The sequence below is a fragment of the Liolophura sinensis genome, chromosome 8 (genome assembly GCF_032854445.1).
Source record: "Liolophura sinensis isolate JHLJ2023 chromosome 8, CUHK_Ljap_v2, whole genome shotgun sequence".
Lineage (NCBI taxonomy): Eukaryota > Metazoa > Mollusca > Polyplacophora > Chitonida > Chitonidae > Liolophura > Liolophura sinensis.
The window spans coordinates 35,498,143-35,520,672 of NC_088302.1; the positions used below are offsets into that span (position 1 = coordinate 35,498,143).

Below are 22,530 nucleotides of genomic sequence, written 5' to 3' on the forward strand. Positions count from 1 at the left end.
TAACCGAAAACATTATGAATTTCGACGCAAACCCCCAAGCATACATGTATACATTTTATAGTTACTCATATAAGAGATATGTAGTGCACATCTGCCGGAGCAAATCTTTACCAAATGACCACAAAAATCTGTCTATCAGGATCCACTTGAAGACCGGATTTGGTCTAGATCCTCTAAGCTTTGTCACTTAAATGAGCGTTTCTGTGCTGGATTTTTCATTTCCCATTATTTAAGACTATGACAATTATACAAATGCCTATTAAAACATAAAAACGCACCTGACTCACATTCCCATATTGTCTGACAAGTTTAATGGCAATCTGTTGGGAACTTTAGCAGGAGTGGCGTTGACAAGCCCGTTTTTCATTAAAGGATATAAGTTCTATCTTATATAACTTAAAAAGGCTATAACTTGGAAAATAATTACTGAAATGGAAGTTTAAAAAAGGTATGCATCTACGGACATACTTGTAATGTCCCCAGACCGTCTGTTGTGAAAATCCACTGAGAACTTAAGCAGTTACAGGGAATGCATAAAAAATCCCCATGAATGCACTTCTCCATATAGTCACTGACATATCTGCCAAGCTGCATAAAAATCTGTTGAAAATTGAAAGAGGCGTTCCATTTCAGAGATAAAGTAGACAGATGAACAGACAGACAGTGCTGATTGCTATATCCCCCCCCCCCCCCCATATTATATGTCTTGGAGACAAGAAACATATTTATCAGATTTATAAGATAGTATAAGATTTATACTTGATTTAATCCTATCCTGAATTCTCCACTTTGTGTTAAAATTTATAAAAACTCACTTAAACAAAGTAAAATGACAACAGACATAAATTGTGTTAATTGGTTCTCAGTGTACATAATGCTTATTACTATTTTTTTTCATTCATGACATGGAAAATGTGACGAATAAAAACATTGCGCATACATCATACACCACTTTAACACATGATGACATTTGCCATAATCGTGAAAGATACATATGGTAAAACAGTACTAATACTGAACCATTTATATGCGCATAGTACAGAAGATAACACAAAACGCATCTATCACTTTATCAGCAAATTATGCATATTGCTCTAGTACATGTTATTTGTAGATCTTTTAAGAGGGCACTTTAGACTCACTGTATTTCACCTGCAAGTTTCAGAAGCACATAAAGAGCTTAAAATGATACTTTTAATGTCAACACTTTAGGTTTTTCTGATAAGAAATTAAACAAACTTCACAAAAACCTGAAGATTGATCAGAAACTAGCAAAATGTGCCATTTGAAAAACACAAACTTACGGTGAAACACAGCACAGCATTTGGAGTTTGCCATCATCATCAGGGAATATATCAATATATATTGAATTTCTGACAATGAAATAACTATCTTGAGACCAGTGAAAATACTGGCTTGTGTGAGACCCAAATTACGTGACTTGGTATTCACTGCATGTAAGTGGACTCTAACACACGAGCCCTCCCATCTGGCTTGGTAGCGCAGCTGGTAGTTGGGACTATACACCTTACGTGGTGAGTTCGAGTTATTTCAGCGTAGGAAATTCAATATACATTTATTTTTTTTCCAGGCGTACAATAGTGGTCTGATTTGTACAGCAAAATAAACCACCACCCTTTGCACATATCTCTTAATTCAAATTTCCGATTTGTCCACATTTGAACTGTTTTATCTTTAACAATTGCACTACTTGTACAACAACCTGAAAGACTGAACAATATTTTAAAATATAAATCAATTAATTTAACACACATAATAAAGTTTCTCCACACATGCAGCTTTTGTACAACAAACATCAACACATTTACTCCTAAATACACATACCCAATCATGTTCTCTCAAGCAATATTTATACTTTATTAAAAATTTTATTATCATCACTGTCATTCAGGTTTTAATACATCCTTTTCATACAGCCAGGGACTCAGTTAACCTGTCCTCAAATCATTAATGTAAGTTTCAAATCTTGTAGCACATTACAGCGGAACCTTTTGGTCCATTGATCAGTCTGATGTCACAAATGAGTAATGTGACTTCGAAAAACGAAAAGATTCATTCTGAAGTCTTGTAGCACATCACAGCTGAACCTTTTGGTCCACTGATCATTCTGATGTCACAAATGAGTAATGTGACTTTGAAAAACGAAAAGATTCATTCTGAAGTCTTGTAGCACATTACAGCTGAACCTTATGGTCCACTGATCAGTTTGATGTTGCAAATGAGTAATGTGACTTCGAAAAACGAAAAAATTCATTTTGAAGTCTTGTGGCACATTACAGCTGAACCTTTTGGTCCACTGATCAGTTTGATGTCACAAATGAGTAATGTGACTTTGAAAAACAAAAAGATTCATTCTGAAGTCTTGTAGCACATCACAGCTGAACCTTTTGGTCCACTGATCATTCTGATGTCACAAATGAGTAATGTAACTTCGAAAAATGAAAAAATTCATTTTGAAATCTTGTAGCACATTACAGCTGAACCTTTTGGTCCACTGATCAGTTTGATGTCACAAATGAGTAATGTGACTTCGAAAAGATTCATTTTGACTTGACATTTTGGCTCTTTGAGGTGCCATCATCAGTGTTATATTATCGAGTGAAAATAAGTCTTTTGTGATTAGGAGTTACACTTCTTGTATACAGCACATAAATGCTGTTCTGCTTTGCCAAAAACAACCATGGTGAGCTGGAGGCTAATAAGGTATTTAGACTCCAGCTTTAAGCACCTTTAAATACCTAAATTAAGGTATTTAAAGGTGCTTTTCCATTAGCACCTTTAGAGTTGGTCGAATAATATCATTCACAGATTATCAGCCAGCCAAGAATCACTTTCTCCAGTACTGAAATATAAACAAACCAAATTCCAGGAGTCAACATATTTCACAGTATGACTTTTGATGAAATATCTCAATATCATTAGATGGCCTATTATCATATCTTAATATACATTCTCATGTAAAGTTACAGGTCACCAGAATAAAAAAAATCTCAAAGACAAATAGAAATGTGCTACTAGCAACATACGTATGTATTTTGATGAATTTCAACTAGAATTAGGTTGCTTGTTCATTTAACTACATGTATAATTAGGTAACCTGTTCATTGATTTATTTGACAGGAACTGCACACAACTACTTCAGGAGTGGTCATGTGACATTAAGTACACCTTCAGTCCACAACAACAGCCACTGCTTCACATAATTTCAGTGTCAATGTCACATATGGCTGATGTATAACTACTGTGGCCTAACACCCATCCACAGAGGTCTTAGCCTTGGCCACACCTTTGCCCTGATCAAACCCAGTCTGCAGTTCTGTCTTATCTAAGCTATGTTGTGCATCTTTTCTTACCTGCGCTATCTTGTGTACCTGTTTTTACCTTAGCTATCTTGTGCATCTGTTCTTATCTGAGATAGTGTTCTCCTGTTCCTACCTGAGCTAAATCATGCGTCTCTTCTTACCTGAGCTATTTTGTGCATCTGTTCTTAAATTGTACCTGAGCTACCTTGTGCACCTGTTTTTACCTGAGCTTTTTATCTTGTGCATCTGTTCTTATCTGAGATAGTGTTCTCATGTTCTTGCCTGAGCTATATCATGCATCTGTTCTTACCTGAGCTACTTTGTGCATCTGTTCTTAAATTGTACCTGAGCTATCTTGTGCATCTGTTCTTATCTGAACTAGGTTGTTCTCCTGTTCTTACCTGAGCTATATCATGCATTCATTTTTACCCGAGCTATTTTGTGCATCTGTTCTTAAATTGTACCTGAGCTATCTTGTGCATCTGTTCTTATTTCAGCTAGAGTGTTCACCTGTTCTTACCTGAGCTATCTTGTGCATCTGTTCTTACCCGAGCTATCTTGTGCATCTGTTCTTACCTGAGCTATCTTGTGCATCTGTTCTTAACTGAGCTATCTTGTGCACCAATTTTTACCTGAGCTATCTTGTGCACCCATTTTTACCTGAGCTATCTTGTGCATTTATTTTTACTTGAGCTAGAGTGTTCACCTGTTCTTACCTGAGCTGTCTTGTCCATGTGTTCTTGCATTGTACCTGAGCTACCTTGTGCACCTGTTTTTACCTGAGCTATCTTGTGCATTTGTTTTTACCTGAGCTATCTTGTGCATGTATTCTTACCACACAACAGTGTTCACCTGTTCGCACCTGAGCTATATCACACATCTGTTCTTACCTGAGCTATCTTGTGCATCTGTTCCACCAGGGCAGCCATCATGGCTGACACACTCACGTCTATCAGGCTCTGCATGTAATGAACTGCTTCCTCGTCGCTTAAGTTCAACACAAACTTGTCCTGGACCTATACGAACATGGGACACAGCTGGGTTAAACAGACAAGAATACACCTGAACAGGGGCAATAACTGAGATTATAAAGAAACCTGCCATAAAACTTTCCAAACAAGGGAGATAAATCAGAAAAAGAGCTTGTCAGGAGTATGAGAATGAAAAACTCTACTTTGACATCAAAACAAGAAACACTACTCATATATTCAAACCTGTCATGGAGCAAGTCTTTCAAAGTTGTTATTTGAAGGAATTTAAAGGTTCCTACCTGTCTTGTTATGACTAACACACTACCTTTTTGACTGTTTTGTCAGGTTCCAGGGCAATATCGGGTATATTAGCATCAACCATCAAAGAGAACAAGTTCAGAATCAGGTTGGCTGACCTGAAATAGCAGATGATGAACAGCCTGAGAAAATTATCCATGTAATATCTGAACAGGCTGAGGTGTATAATATTACATATATTACATATGTAGTCAGCTTAGTTCTAAGACTCTTCAAGTACCTGGCAAAACATGATTGTTTACTCCAAACACCCCAGTCTCTAGTGTTAAGAATCTTCTTCACGTATTTTGTCATCTCTGACTTCGATTATGACCTATAAAGCAGGTATGGGCCGAATCAGCATTTCAAAGGTTGCCCACTGCCATGCAAGTTTGGTCAAGACTGGCTGAAAAATTTAATGGTAGTGGCTGTTGAGGTAACAGATCCAACTGGCAAGTAGGTAAAATCATTGTTTAGTCCCACTGTTCTCTGCTTTAACACTCACCATGTGTCACAGAAATCACCCACCTTGTCTCACAGAAAAAACCCACCTTGTCTTGCAGAAACTTGTATTATTGTAATTCTTAAACCTTTTCGCAAGGTGTTTATTCAAGCAAATTCTGAGGGCATTATTCTGCGTAGACTGTTAAAATTATACTTTTTGAAAAGTCCTGAAATTGGCCCATTCAACCAAAACAGATTTGTCTCCAAAATGAAATCAAAAATATGCATAAACTTCCCTGAAAGTTGCTATTTCATATGCGAAAAGGTTGAGGAATTAGGGTAACTCTTGAAATGCCCAATGAGCTTATTAGGCCAAAATTAACTGGTTTTGTTATCAGTATTACTGACTTGTACTGTAATTGTATGTTTACAGTAAAGTTTTAAAATACACTGACACTTAAATAGTCAAAGGCATACCTAATCCTGCTGCCAATGTGTACACGAAAAAGTAGAGAAACTGAACAACTCACTGTTGTACATTTCTACTTACCTCCTCAGATGTAGAAATGCTGTATAACAGAGTTTCTTGAACTCGTGGAACTGCTCAGAGTTGGTGCCTCCCATTGCTTCCACCATCTCCCGGCTCAGTTTCATGGGAGGGGGCATGGGCTTGGGATCACGCCCCAGGATGTAACCAAAGTCTATGTGGAAGAGTTTACCTGAAAAGGCACAAAGGTGCGCAATACTGTTTACTTTTTCAACAAGTTTTCACGTTTCTAGCCTGAAAATATGAATCTGACATTTCGAAAATGCTCGATTGGTGAAAGTGGCAAGACATAAACTGCTCACTTTGTCACCTGACAAAATAACCTTAGCCCTATAGTTTATAACAAAGACAACAGTATGAGTATTACCAGTGTTTCCAAACAGGGCAATGCCTGGGGAAAACCCACATCCATCTGCAAGTTGTTCACAGGCCTTCCCATACATGACCGGTCCTTAGGGTTTAACATCACTTTCAACATTATTTCTGGCATATCACTACAGTGCCCTCTTTCTGAAGGCTGGTCTCAGTGCTGGCATATTTATAGTGCTGCCTCACTGGAGCACCATTTTGTCAGAGGACACCAGACATGATACCCCACCCAGTCACACTATACAGACACCAGGCTAACCTGATCAAATCTGACCAGACCTGACCTGGCCTTACCTTTTTCTTGAAAATTGCATGATAAGTTCAAAAAACAATACAGGTAATAGAGTTACTTTATAACACACATTTTCAACGAAACTATTCAGTTACTTTTTTGTCACTTTCTTGAACATTTTGCTCATTTTTGCAGTAGTTATCATACACTGTACCTGATTTGGTGAGTAGTAAATTGTCAAGATGCCGATCTCCAACCCCCAAAAGATATGTTATGACACAATAGCCAGCTGTAAATTATCATCAGAAATCTGTTATACCTTAACACTAAACAGCCCAATAAGGTAAATTTACATACAGAATTACAGAATTATCTTCAATACAGAATTATCTTCAATACAGAAAAGAGGACGGTGATACAACCTTTATCCAGTTCACTAGCATTAAGTCTCAAAACTTAACTTGCATAAAATCATTTACTTGTATACCAAACATGTGGCACATTTCATGTGTTCAGTGAGTAAAAAATACACAAATACACAATTTAAAAATATTTTAAAAAATAGCACTCGCCTTCTGGATTAGTATTAAAATATCTTATTTTTTTGGAAAAAAAAAAAGAGAATGAAAATTACAGACAACATGTCTTTTTTCACTCACCACAACTTTTGACATAGTTATCCATGACATCAGGTGCTATCCCGTATGGCCCATTTTCAGAAGGGGCGTATTTCCTGAAGTAGTTCTGAATTGATCCCTCTTTATCTAAAACCTCAGCCACAGCTACAGATTCTATAAACTGTACAAAACCTGCAATAGATGGTTATGGGTAAATTTTGGGGTCCTTTGTCCTCAAGTATGAATATGGAAACTTGAAAGGCCCAGATTATACTTTGTTACTACACATATAAACTATTTTACCTGCTTCACTGTATTTTTGCCAGTAAATTAAACAAACCAAAATTACCAAAAGTGTATTTTCCCAGTAAAACTGAAGCAATATGAAAGTCTTTGAAAAATAACTTGGAAGGAAATTCCAAGGAACAGTTTACTTAGCCTGTCAGATAGCATTTTTTGCTGCAACAAACACTCCTATGGGAGCTTGTTTGTTTCTTGCTAAGGGGTAAATGATGTTCTTGTTCTGGAGTGCTGGGATCATTTTTGAAATGTTCATATGTCACAACCTGTGACCACTTATTGGTCATTTATTTCTTATTTTCCTTTCTTTAAATACAAGGTGACCAAAGCTAATGAATATCTCACAATATTTTCATCAAATTAGATGTACACATATACTGGGAAGGGTAGAATAAAATCGACACATTTTTTACTTGGCTTACCATGTTTACTACTTGTGGCTAGAACTTTATATGGAGTCAACTTCAGATCAAGGTTCTCTCTCCTTAACAGCTGAATTAAAAGAAAAAAAAAGGTGGAAGCATATTTTTTAAATGTCAGCATCTTACAAGCCAAAATGATGCAGTTTTGATTTATTTATTGATTTATATATTTATTTATTTATTTGATTGATGCATAACTCCGTACTCAAGAATATTTAACTTTCACAATGGAGGCCAACATAATGGTAGGAGGAAAGGGGCCAGTGCTTAAGGGAAATCCACGACCTTAGCAGGTTGCTCACAGACCTTCACACGAAAAATGTTTTGATGGATGGATGATCAGCTATGGATTAAAAATTGCTTTAATTATTATTTTGTTTATACAACAATATTTCCCTGAAACAGGACCAATAATCCAAGCACCCTTACCTTATCCATCAGCCGTATTATCTGTAAGATAAGCTGGTCCTGCCTGGGATCATCCCCCAGCTTAAATATAGTTACATACTCTGTGTCATCCGTGGTTTTAAATGTTAGCCTACTAGGCATTAAGGCACTCTGAAAACAGAACAAAATACCCCAATTTAAACAATAGTCTAAATTTTCATTTACATATATTTAAAAAATGTTGCTGAGAGGAAATGGTAAGCCATCAGTCCATAAATTAGAATTCAAAAACGTAGCATTTAAATACATTGGCTTCCCATAACTTTCAAAATATTTAATTTATCAGTATTGGTGATTATATCCAAATCTGACAGCTAGCACTTGAATACAAACTTATCACGACAAAACCACAAAGAGTCCTTGTATAATTTAACACAAGTTCCGTCCATGAAACCTGATCTCTGGACTATACCACCACTTTTTACTTACATTGAACAGGGAGGCTTTCTCGGGGACCACGCCCTTCACAATGATCTCAGGGTCCAGTGGGAGGGGCAGTGGCTCAAAACTTGCGAAGTTTGTCTTACAGGCCTCGGGGTCAGTGAGAAGGGCCTGGAGACGCTCAATCTTTCTCTTCCTGTTGCCACTTTCACGAGCCACAATTTTCACCAGCTGCACCAGTTTGTCCATGAACATCTGCTGTCTGGCAATGATGGACCGCCTCAGACGACATTCCTTACCACCCTACAAATAAACGGTACAAGATAGGATGAGCTGATGGCCCACCTTCACCAGAGCCTGGCTGAACCTCTTCATCACCATAATGCATAATGTATGTATGTATACAGGACCACGTTCTTCAGGGCCTAACTGAACTGCTTTTTCAGCATTTTGCACAGACACACCCTCATCAGAGCTTGTCAAAACTACTTCATCACCATAGTCCAACCATCAGACCCTGACTGAACTGTTGCATCACCATGATGCACAGAGTATAGACACAACCTCATCAGAGCTTGTCGAAACTGCTTCATCACCATAGGCCAACCATCAGGCCCTGACTGAACTGTTTCATCACCACGATGCACAGAGTATAGACACGCCCTCATCAGAGCTTGTCAAAACTTCTTCATCACCACAGGCCACCCTTAGTCAGAGCCTGACTGAACTGTTCATCACCATGATGCACAGAGTATAGACACACCTTCATTAGAGTCTGACTGAACCTCTTCATCCCCATAATGTACAGAGTACAGACACATCTTCATCAGAGTCTGTCTAAAACTCTTCATCCCCATAATGTACAGAGTACAGACACATCTTCATCAGAGTCTGTCTAAAACTCTTCATCACCATAATGTACAGAGTACAGACACATCTTCATCAGAGTCTGACTGAACCTCTTCATCCCCATAATGTACAGAGTATACACACCTTCATCACAGTCTGTCTAAAACTCTTCATCACCATAATGTACAGAGTATAGACACATCTTCATCAGAGTCTGTCTAAACCTCTTCATCCCCATAATGTACAGAGTATAGACACATCTTCATCAGAGTCTGACTGAACCTCTTCATCACCATACTGTACAGAGTACAGAAACATCTTCATCACAGCCTGACTGAATCGCTTCATCATCATAATGTACAGAGTATACACACCTTCATCAGAGTCTGTCTAAACCTCTTCATCACCATAATGTACAGAGTATAGAAACACCTTCATTAGAGTCTGACTGAACCTCTTCATCCCCATAATGTACAGAGTATACACACCTTCATCAGAGTCTGTCTAAAACTCTTCATCACCATAATGTACAGAGTACAGACACATCTTCATCAGAGTCTGACTGAACCTCTTCATCACCATACTGTACAGAGTACAGAAACATCTTCATCAGAGTCTGACTGAAGATCTTCATCCCCATAATGTACAGAGTATACACACCTTCATCAGAGTCTGTCTAAAACTCTTCATCACCATACTGTACAGAGTACAGAAACATCTTCATCAGAGTCTGACTGAAGATCTTCATCCCCATAATGTACAGAGTATACACACCTTCATCAGAGTCTGTCTAAAACTCTTCATCACCATAATGTACAGAGTACAGACACATCTTCATCAGAGTCTGACTGAACCTCTTCATCACCATACTGTACAGAGTACAGAAACATCTTCATCAGAGTCTGACTGAACCTCTTCATCCCCATAATGTACAGAGTATACACACCTTCATCAGAGTCTGTCTAAAACTCTTCATCACCATACTGTACAGAGTACAGACACATCTTCATCAGAGTCTGACTGAACCTCTTCATCCCCATAATGTACAGAGTATACACACCTTCATCAGAGTCTGTCTAAAACTCTTCATCACCATAATGTACAGAGTACAGACACATCTTCATCAGAGCCTGACTGAATCGCTTCATCATCATAAAATACAGAGTATACACACCTTCATCAGAGCCTGACTGAATCGCTTCATCACCATAATGTACAGAGTACAGACACACCTTCATTAGAGCCTGACTGAATCGCTTCATCACCATGATGTAGAGGTCTGACACCCTCTGGTCCTTGGAGAGATCTGCGTCCCCACACTCCACAACTAGGTACCTAGTAAAACACACAAGCAAAAACACTTTTTACAAAGAGGAATGGCAGCGGATAGTAGGACGATACAGAATGCGTCACAAGTGTCTTTTATAACAATTTATCATGTCATGTTATTAAGGAAAATTACACCATCATCCTATTCTGGGTACACATGTACTGTGCAAGGAAGCTAAGTTCTTGACACCTGAGAACCATTCTAGAAAACAACCAAAAGGCTAGGCTATAAATGTTAAGAATTTTAATAACAATGAACTTTTCCTATATTAGCTTGGAATGATGCTCTAGTTCACAAAAGAGGAAAATGCTGAACATTTTCCCCACAAAACCTAATTTAAGTACTGGCTCTTGATTAAGTATCCAGTATAACCATGACACAAAGGTGCACATTCAATTAATCACAGATATAAAATCAACCTTCCTATAATTTTATTCATTTATTTGATTAGAATAGGTATGTAGTACTTATATACTACCAGTCAGTATTATGGTGGAAGGATGGAGGAAACCCAACACCATCTGCAGGCTACTGGAAGACCTTCCCATGTACAAGGGGAGAACAAGATAACATCAGCTGGACTTGAACTCACAAAGATCACATAGGTGAGAGGCTCCTGGGTCAGCGCTAGCATACTAACCACTAGGCCACAGAAGCTCTATCCTATCACTGCACTTATCAACTTGAATATCTTGAACTTACCAATAAAAATAGTTCGCTAAAATGGAATTGTTGGAAGCTCGATAGATGAGAAAGGTGGCCAAATCCATCTGAAATGATGACAAGAACACACAGGTCGTAAAATTATCTGAGCTGGAGTATAGGATAATTTGCTCATAACCGCTAGTTGCCTGGGGCCTCCGTGGCTCAGTTGGTTAGCGCGCTAGTGTAGCACAACGACCCGGGAGTTTCTCACCAATGCAGTCGCTGTAAGTTCAAGTCCAGCTCATGCTGGCTTCCTCTCTGGCCGTATGTGGGAAGGTCTGGCAGCAACCTGCAGATGGTCGTGGGTTTCCCCCATGCTCTGCCCGGTTTCCACCCACCATAATGCTGGCCGCCGTCGTATAAGTGAAATATTCTTGAGCACGGTGTAAAACACCAATCAAATAAATAAATAAATAAATACTAGTTTCCTCCCCTTCTGTTGTAGTGAGATGGCACTGGTTAAGTGGTCTCATGAGTAATTTAAAACAAATCCAAACAGGATGCAACCTAATGAGCTAAGATCAAGTACATTTCAACAAATGAAAAAAATAAAAATAAATATATTTTAAAAAACTACAAATTTATCAATTTTATACTTTACTGACGTTATCATGATATTAAAACAATTTTTCTCTTATGCGAAACTTGTCAGCTTTCAGGGTGGAGAGTAAACCATTTCTCACTGCCAGGCTGAGTTAAAGAAAAACATACAATGTATTTATATATTTGATACTGGTTTAACATCATACTCCATAGGATGGAACAAAACAGAATAACCCTCAAAAATGTTACCATGCGCATCAACCTGACCTTACAAGCATGGCGTCATTCATTGCTGATTGTCACCAAGACCAACAGACCAGTGGAGCAGGAGAATTTATAAATTATCTTTGAACCCACATCTCACACACAATGTATGTATTTGTTAATTTCATTGGTGTATTAAGAACACATGAATATTTCGCTTTGAATACACACCGGTGGTCAGAAACCTGGCAAACCCTGAAGGAAACCTAAAACCACAAGGAACGTTAACACTTTGGCCCTTGGAGGTCAGTACCACATACTGTAGCCTTCATGTAAGAATGCGTTACACCTTATGTAAGGCATACTAAGTCAAGTTCACAAGTGGCTTAGAAATGATGTCAATAGTTGGCCTTACTCAAGGTCACCTTTATAGAGCCCAGCACATGGACTTTTCTCCCACAGAGTTCCTAGGGCAACTCACATTAATACACACACATGGCTGCAGTCTACTTAATTTCTGAACTGACCACCAGGGCCCGAGGAACACTGTAGTTTAAAGCCATTTTTACCCCCAACGAATACAACAGGTAAGTTTTTGTAATTTCATACGTTAGAACACACATCTTCCATGTATACTTCAAATATTAGGAAATAAAAACCATATGTATCATGATGACTTTAACAACCTACTTCTTTCTCTAGTTTCTTGTCCTCTTCCTCAGCTTTTATTGTCCCTCCAAGAGCATCAAAGATGGAGTCATGAGAGCTGGTACTGTGAGATCTGATTGTAATAAGTCATGAGAGCTGGTACTGTGAGATCTGATTGTAATAAGTCATGAGAGCTGGTACTGTGAGATCTGATTGTAATAAGTCATGAGAGCTCATGAGAGTAATAATTGTACATTAAGTTAATCAGTACTAATGCACATATAAGGACTATCTGTTATCTTTACACAAAGGCAAGCAAAAAACAAATACAAACAAAAATGAAACAATAATATTAAATCTACTTTAAGCTTAACATTAATGCACGGGCACGCAAGGAAGGTTTTTGTCCACTTCTTTAAATAAGAAACATAATATTTTCATAGCATAAAGAACAGGAGAAACAAAATAAAACAACATGTTGCATAATGGGGCAAAAGCAACCCAATGAATAGACAAGACAATGACACGCCCTTTCTCAAAGTTTTTTTCATAAGCAAGGCAAATAAATTGTAGATTTCACAATGGACTTCATACCTTTCTTTGTCCAGAGGCCCTGGACTGTCAGCTCTTCCTACAGAGTCTCGCCTCTGGGGAGGGGCTGTGTCATCCAGCCCAGACTTGATCTCCTCGAAGTCTTCATACTTAAGGGCTTGTACAAGTTGTAGTAAGTACAATAATAGATCCTGAAATATGACAAGATAAACTTGGTGACCCAAATGTGTGAATGCTCGCTGTATCCCTACAGTGCTGTAACACAGTAACATCAAGGCAAGATATGAAAGGGTACCAAAGTCATCATAATGTCTTAACTCATGAAACACTGAAAAATCCAATTGAAAATTGCACTGAAAGTTGCTTTTTCATATGTAAAAAGGTTGAGGAATTAGGCTAGCTATTGGAGTCAGAGTGATGTTTTTTCCCAGGTACCGGTTCCATCCAAAGATGTTTATTTATTAATCTGATTGGTGTTTTACGCCGTACTGAAGAATATTTCACTTATACGACGGCGGCCAGCATTATGGTGGGAGGAATTCACCACCCATAAACCTGATCGCTATCATAAAAGCGCAATAATCTTAAGTACGACAATAAAAACCTATGAAAAAAATAAATAAATCAATAAAATGTGAACAAAACTCTTTTATCAACACAGACTTAAACTTATTGAGTGTTACCTCATCATCAGCCTGCCTCAGCCTCGTAACGGCGTACTTCCTGACAAAGGGGTGTGTGAACATGGGCGACAATAGCTCCAGGGCATCCTCCACATCCATGGGGCTCCAGACAGTCAACATGTCCAGAGCCTGCTTCACTTCCTGAGCCAAATCCCAGTTCACACATTTCAGGAACTTTGTCAAAGCCTACAATCCAGCAAATAAGAGCAACACATTTTTATCCTAAAAACAACACCTTTTTCTTGACATTTGTACTTTCAACATTGCATTGCTTATTTGTATTCATTTTTAAGACTGCTAGTCACATAAAGAGACAAGATGGCAAAGAACAGAGTCAACGCAAAGAAACCAGTTTTTCAAAAGTGTACTGAAATTTATCCCTGATGTAATGCAAGATTTCTGTATTTGAGCTAACTTTCTTCCATGATGAAGTTACTCATTTTGTCCAATTCTGAGAGTTCCGTGGATTATATACAGCTGGGATTCATTTTGATTTATTTATTTATTTATCCGATCAGTGTTTTACGCCGCACTCAAGAATATTTCACTTATACGACAGCGGCTAGTATTATGGTGGCTGGGATTGGTTTTATACAGCTGGAATTGGTTTTGATTTATGTATTTATTTATTTGATTGGTGTTTTACACCTTAGTCAAGAATATTTCACTTATACGACAGTAGCCAGTATTATGGTGGGTGGAAATCAGGCAGAGCATGGGGGAAACCCACAACCATCCGCGGGTTGCTGGAATACCTTCCCACGTACGTTTGGTTTTGAAGGTAACATTACAACCTACTGAAGATTAATCACAAAAAGTAATATTGTATAAATTATCTGCCTCTAAAATGCACTTTTTAGGCAAAATTTTCAGTAAAAAGAACTAAAATGACATTATACTATTAAATGAACTGGACCAAGATATTGTGATATAAACATCATCCAAATGTCTTATAAAATTCTTGAAGAACTGTGATGCAAAAGTGTGATGTAAATGTAAATTTTAAATACTTTCATAATAGAAAGTGTGTTAACTTTGTATGTTATAAGCAGCAATAGAACGATAAAGAAGAGGATATCGCTTGCTAAAAAGTTGATGCATATTACATGTACCTCTCAACTCTCAGGTATGTAAGTCAACCAGGAACAAACCTTTTTCTGACTGGACAGATAGAAGCGGAATTTCCACACCAGGTCTTCCTCCTCTGATGACAGGGTTTTGGTTGGAGGGTAGCCCATTATAGTCTGTCAAACAGAACAAATCAGATTTCATCAGTTCCCCACATCCAATATATCTTTTACTTCATAATATGAATAACGATTAAGGGTTTACAGTTTTACAGCAATTGGAGTTTTCGCATTCAATCCATCATAATGATATTCCATTCATACCTCACAAAATTTTTAAGTATTATTAACATTTTTAATTTACTTCACTTACAAAGCATGCTCACATTGGTCATTTTGTTTGAAAATCCGTTGTTTCAGGCATGAATAAATGTGTGATCAGAGTTTACAGCGAAATTAAACAGTTCAGCTAAATACATAGTGGCGAGAACATGTCAGAACAAGACAATTATACATTTTGACAGGAGAATCATAAAACCCGAACAAAAAAGGAAAGACGAAGCTTATAGTATCAGGCAACTATAACAAAATTACAGGCAACTATTACAACAAAATAGAATAAAAAATAAATAAAAATAAAATTCTTTAAAATATCTTTAAAAAGGCCTTTTAAATATTAATTTTCGGCATCGCCAGCCGTGCTGACGGGTCAAAGGTTGCCATTTTTGCTATGATTGCCTGGAAAGCTGACGTTCAATTTTCTTCACCCTATAGACCTCAATGGGGGTTTTGCAGGCCTGATAAATCCATGTACGTGTGTACATCACCTAAATACTTAGTACACCATGTGGCCTTACGTTAAGCTGGTCCCTAGTCTTGGCCTCAGGTTTCATGTCCCTGTCTGTGGGTCCACTGCGTAAACTACGGGCCAGTTTGTGGTGCTTACTCTCCACCAGGTTCTCCTGTTTAATACAGTAACACACAGTTTCTACACAGAATACACATATTCTGTTACCATACATGTAGCAACAATCGTCAAGCAAAATAAGGATAATGTACACAACTATGGGGGTAAATACTGCAGCTACATATTATTAAGTGAAACTGGGTGCACAAAACTATAACAACTTTATTTAGGTACACCCTTGTTCAAACCTTCAGCATAAAACAATTTCGGAAACCAACATTCTTGATAAATTTTGTTATGACTTGTTATGACCTTGATGGATGGCAAACTTCACGTAAGAGAATGTTGCCATCTTATTGCCATCTTGTTGCCACCTTATTGCCAGAAACAATGGCAACTGGGGAACATGAAAATTTTATTGGAGAATAGTATTGAGTCCACAACTCAAGTGACCCATGAATTAAAAGGCAAGCACTGTAACCATCTGGCCACAACCTGCTCCATGATATTGGTGCTCAAGACAAAACACATTACTGACTACCAAATTTATTACATCTGGCAACTGACCCATGTATTTCACCCCACCCCCAACCCACCTGTACAGTATGATAAATAACATTCAATTATTCATTTCTGAACACCCAGAGTACATAATACATGAGCTCTTATGGATAACATGTCACTTAAACCCCATGATCACACTATTAACCACACTGCAGACTGAAACAACAACTTTTGACTGCATAATATATTTCAAATTTCTTTCCCCTCTCCTGGATTGTTTTCACAACATAATGCACTTAGGATAAATGGTGTTGCACCACTGACACCCAAAGTATTCATGCAAAGTACATGTAGTCTTGCATTTTCTACTGCCTTGTAACAATAATTGGCCTTGATGCATATACCATTAGGACAGCAGAGTCATAGTGACTGTGCCACACTTACCATACGAATATCTGGGTCTGGTACCGAGACCACTTCTGGCTGGGGGTTAAATATGTACGGTTCGTCCCCATCCTGTAGTAAATTAAGAAGATGGATAACTTCAATAAATCATCACATGATAAACTAATGGAAACACTAATATATTTATTATACTATGAAACAAATACTTTGTAAGGTGAGATGTTTGGCCCAAACTAACAGTATCAGGGATTCCACAAGGCCAATTTTACAGTATGTCAAAATTTGAAACATGTGTTAATGTTATCTTAAGATAATTGTGTCAAAATTTCAACTTCCACAACCAAAAACCAAGAAGTGTGACAACGACTTTAACTTTTCACTAATCTTCAACCTTTTGAGTTTTCGATCTCTTAAGTACTTTTTTCAGCGGAATTTATGCATACAATTACTATAAAAAACATGCCAAAAATGATTTGCTTCTGTCACTAAGGATGTAAGGTTCATATAACTGTGCAAATTATTTCTCTACACCCCATAATTGTCTCCAAATTTTTCAAAATATTGGTTGCAGTGGTTGTTGAAAAGATTAAAGAATGTCACCGTGGAATCCACCCCAGGTCCGAAGGCATCACAGGTATTGTTTACTAACCTAGCATTTTTTGTACACAACAACGAGGACCTTACTTGAATACTACATGTAGCACATGTTAGCACTTACTAATGTATCATATGCATACCATCTTCTCTTTACCTTTTCAAAGTAGACAATGGCGTACTCGACACCGTCGAAGTGGACATAAGGGAACTCCACCATAAGGTACATAAAGTTAGAATCTCTCTTCTGCTTCTCGTTCACCATCTCCATTTCTCGGAATGTCAGCCTATCCAGCCAGTCTACCTTTGCAATATGACCATCTCGGTGCTTCTTGCTTAACTAAGATAAAAAAAAAAACAATTCAAGTTTGAGCGAATTTTACAATTAAAAGCTGCAAGTGTGGCTCTCTAAGCTAGTTTTGCATTGCTGCTACCACCAGACAAGCTTAACCTTTTGGAGCCTGTGGCTTGTTTTAGACACTGCTCCTCACTGCTTTCCTTGCATGAAACTATTTAAACCAGCATTCATCAATAAGATTGTTTCCGTTGATGGTTAGAATCATGTTGTGAATACTTCAGATGAAGATAATGTATGTATGTAAAATATTATTACAAAAAAAGGCTGAGACTTTTTGTGTTTTTCTGACATCACTTCCGGGATCATCACCATGACCCCTGTGACCTTGGCTTTGTTCAACATTCCCGTACAAAATTTGCTAGTGGTCACAGCGGTGTAAAGCAAAGGTAGAGAGCAGCGGATACACTGTATAAATGAGTATGTAAAGAAGTACAATGTAAGTTAAATCTAACCCTGATATCATTCCATTACAAAGAGCATAGTTGTTGTCATGAGATTACTGACAAACTGATCTCCTAGAGATGAATGTGATCAGGGGGAAACACGATTAAAATGATTAAAGGAGGACCCAAATGGCTTTATTTTCACACTAGATTGTTCCCTAAACACAATATTAATGCAATGTTAGTCTGTAAACTGCATTAAAACAGTATTATGTTAATCACATGTAGTCTCATTTAAAAAAAAACGTTCTAGTTGAACATTCTGCCTATCTTATCGATGGCAAAGCCCTGGCCGGATGATGTCAGGCTGAGAACACCTGCCAGGATTATGTATTGAAAGCCCTGCAAAGCACAGCCGAATCCAGACATTAGGCCTACCGACCCTGTACTTTTCCAGAAGCTATCATGTGACTTTACCTATAGTTACCCCAACATGTACACCTCTTAATCAGCACCCTGAAAATAATATGAGGAAAACAGTTTTACAACAAATATTTTGCAAGATAGGCTACCCGAGTGGTATTAGAAGCAGAAACGGTGTGCACAGCATAGCAACTGGGCAATACGATGGCCGATTTTTGCTCACATATCGGCCATATAGATAACACAAATGGGCTCCCATCTAAATGAACATCTACCAAAATATGGTAGTACCTGGGGAGAATTTGGCACAGTTTTGCAGTTAACAGACTATAACTTTTTAAAGGATCCATGCAGCAGGCCCAGCCGATTGTGAGTTGCACAGAAGACAACAGTCTGTCGCTCGACATGGGTGAAACTAACAGTCAAACTAATATTTTGTGTTTTAAAAAAGTATCAAATAAACAAGGCTTCAATTATATCGAATGGAAACAACAATTGGTAACAAATAGACCTGTCAGTTTAAATTTGTCTGAGTTCCTGTCACGGGCTTCAAGATAGGGCATGCTGTGGAGTATCACGCACGCACAGCAGCCTGTAAGGGAGATGTGAACTGAGCTGGAGGGCCGCCATGTAGCCTCGTGGCCATTGTAGGGCAAAAGCTAGCAGCTCCATACAGTCCATGTCACAATCCGCTGTTTGAAACAAGCAAGCAGCTAAACAATTTTTGCTTTCAGGGAGTGAAAATCGGGAAGTCTTTTCTGTCTGGCTTTTTAGGGGGATATTATAAGCTCGTCCTTTTCTTTTCTCATAAGATTACGACCAAGCCCCCCATAATTGATGAGATCTGGTCCATATTTTGTAAATCTGTGGCATTCTTAGGCAATGTATGTAAATTTACAGTATCCTGCATTGTGTTACTGTAATCGCAAGCCACACTTGGGCATGGAATAATCTCGAAATTATCTGTAAAAAGTACAGCGATTGTTTCTTGCTGTCTGTGTTACAAGAAGCCTCAGATGCCTGCAGTGAATGAACCACCGTGACATCACAAGATCAATAGTACCTTGATTGTAATGGAGCCAATTTTCTGATGTTTGATGACCATACTCTGCTGTTTTTCTCCCGATTTCGAGGTTTTAAACAATCGGAATGGATTCAGGGGACATCAAACTATCCATCTGCAGTTTGGAAGGCCAAGCGCTGAGGATCTACTTTAATTGTTTCTTGTTTAACATCCTCCTCAAGAATATTTCGCTTTAACGATGATTTTTTAATTCATTTGATTGGTGTTTTACACTGTACTCAAGAATATTTCACTTATAGTACAGCAGCCAGCATTATGGCTGTAGAAAACTGAGCAGAGCCTTCCCACTCATAGCCAACCACTCGTCCAGGGAGGCTCCTACTTACGTATATGATGGTGATATTTTATATGCATACAAACAACAATATGCTCACCTTGGCCAGTCTGCTCATCTGGTCTCCAGCATCCTTTGCTTTACCAGGAGTTGTGGAAGGCATGTGATAATCTGCCTCCACCTTGGGCCACAGTTTTAAGTCATGCATACCCTGTCGAAAAGTTCTTAAAAAAAAAAAAATAATAATAATAATAATAGTAATAATCATGCCTATTATTTCAGAAAAAGACAAGGTACAATGGGTCAAATGTTTCATATGTTTTATTTAGCCTCTTATATTTCACATTCTACCTGTTTTTTTAAAGAGCATTTCATATTTGTGCATCTCGTAATGAATGAATAAAGAATGCAATCTACATGTATGGTCTCTTTACACATGGAAGTAATACATTTCATTTGCATCGATCTACTTCAGAGGTTCACATAAACAACACAAGTATTATCTGTATAGACCGAATAACACTTGCACTTGAGCAACATTTACAAGTAGCATGTGCAAAGATCTAACATAACGCACAAGAAAATCTTGAAACATTTCAATTTGGAGAAAGTGTCAGAGAAAAAGTTTGTCTTACCCTGACTTTCCAAATAATGTAATAACAGTGCCCCCAACGGGTAGGGCTTTGTTTGTTCCATATATATCCCATATTGTTAGAGCCAGTACTGCGTTTCTTGGTAGGTCACTGTACTTCAGGGGCAATGTCAGCCATTCATTCCAGCTTCAAAACAGAACACAAAATGTACAATTACTCACCAACACAAAATCTGGTAAAAACCTTAAATTATGAAGCTAGTGTAACAAACACACATCCACTGGGTCTAAAAAGTCTATTCCTACATAGTAGATACAGGGAATTTGTATGTAAGGGCAACCAAGGAAAGACATGACATATTGTCACCCATGCATCAATGTACTCGCCCAAAATTTGAAACTACACATGCAAAACTGTTGTAATCTGGACACATCTAGATGCAGAATGACAGGCCGACAAAATTGTGATACATAACATCTATAACCTATCTCAAAACAGACCTATACTTTATTCGGTTATTTTACTAAAGAAACCAGAAATAAGATCGCATCATACCCAGTGTAAATTAGAAAGTACTTCATCTCCATACCAACCTGTATATCAAATTTGGAACCATTGGAGCACTAGCTTTATGTCATGAAGTTTGTCAGGTAAATGGCAAAAGATGGTGGTTTACTCCAACCAATAGACCTGACCTTCACCACACAGATAAAAAATGTTTTGAGTTACATACAAAGCTAATTATCACGTGTAATTCAGATAAATTTATAAGGGGTCTCCACATATGACTTACTTCCACCGAGACGTGAAGGCTTTGTAGGAGGTTTGCACAGGTAATGCGAGGGCACTTTCCTCCGTGTATACCTGTGAGGTGACATAGAGATCAGAGCAGCCTTCCTCGTAAAGCCCAGAGAACTTCAGCATGGGATCGCTAGCTAACTCCTTGTAGCTAGGTCGGTCCCTGAGGCCTTCCAATGTACAACTGAAGAAGAACCACAAGTACACATTAGTAATTAACGTGTCACAACATTCGAAAATGGATGTCACACTCTGTCAACATTCTCTCTAGTCCATCAATATGGACTCAACGTGCTACTTTAAAAATCCAACATCTGGACTACTTTTTCTTCACATAATGATGCAAAGGTTGACAGTACACACGATACAGCTTCTTACACAAAAAGCCGTCCAATTTTTTGGACAATCTCTTCACTCTCTTAGAAATATCATATGAGATCAGAATAGAACATGGGTCAAAATTTTCTAGGCCTTTAGCCTTCAAAACTGCCAATAATCATGCTGTTGACATTACCACGACTGTCACTCCTAATCCCTCTGTACTTCATAATTATGTATTTAAAGCCTGTTTTTAGTTGATATGAAGTAGAGAAATACAAAATAATAACCTACCAGAAATCTGAGTCATGGACAGGAAAGACTCAATTACAAGAGTCAGAAGCAGTTATTCGAAAACTCTAGTACTCAAATCATGCCATTATACAATACAAATAATTTATTTATTTGATTGGTGTTTTACGCGTACTCTATATTTCGCTTGTGCTATGGTAGCTATAAGAATAAAGACGAATTCTTGAAGATATCACGTTGTTTTGAAGGTAAGGTGCTGTGCTGTGCTGTCAATCACGTCTGGTGTTATTTGAACGTGAAAAGTCTGAAAGAGTTGATGATCAACTGTGTCACCCACAGATTCAAACTGGACAGTCGAACTTACACCACACGAAAAACACATGCAGTGAATCGCATTTGGTAAATGTACATTTAATGCAAAATAAAACTATACGAAATCCACGAAACACTCTTACGAAAACCTTGTCAAATAGGCGCTGTGTTCAGCCTGATCTCTAAGTAATACGAAAGAGAAACAACAACAACGTAAGTACTGAGAGATGTCACACATTAGTTTACTTACATCTTGATTTGAACATTGATGTCCAGGTCACAGCTATAAACATAGTTAAATCGGTCTGCTAATTCGGTCATGTTTGGCGAAAATCAGCAGCCGAACACAAGTAAGTTTACTGTCAAAGCAAATTTTTGATCGCTGTCATCTTCT

General features: G+C 38.0%; 1 protein-coding gene across 1 annotated transcript; it reads right to left on the minus strand.

The window, feature by feature from the left end:
- Nucleotides 1-1,877: 1,877 nt before the first annotated feature.
- LOC135472375 (phosphatidylinositol 3-kinase catalytic subunit type 3-like) lies at nt 1,878-22,530 on the minus strand. Its single transcript, XM_064751849.1, has 22 exons — nt 22,387-22,530; nt 21,250-21,438; nt 20,499-20,642; nt 19,964-20,087; nt 17,499-17,681; nt 16,787-16,858; nt 15,789-15,893; nt 15,016-15,108; nt 13,865-14,050; nt 13,224-13,372; nt 12,672-12,762; nt 11,232-11,299; nt 10,432-10,534; nt 8,399-8,653; nt 7,952-8,080; nt 7,523-7,592; nt 6,843-6,992; nt 6,398-6,472; nt 5,586-5,754; nt 4,620-4,710; nt 4,214-4,339; nt 1,878-2,863 (listed from the first exon to the last, which is right to left on the minus strand). The coding sequence occupies exons 1-22, from the start codon at nt 22,455-22,457 to the stop codon at nt 2,849-2,851; spliced, it is 2,658 nt and encodes an 885-aa protein (XP_064607919.1). The 5' UTR covers nt 22,458-22,530; the 3' UTR covers nt 1,878-2,848.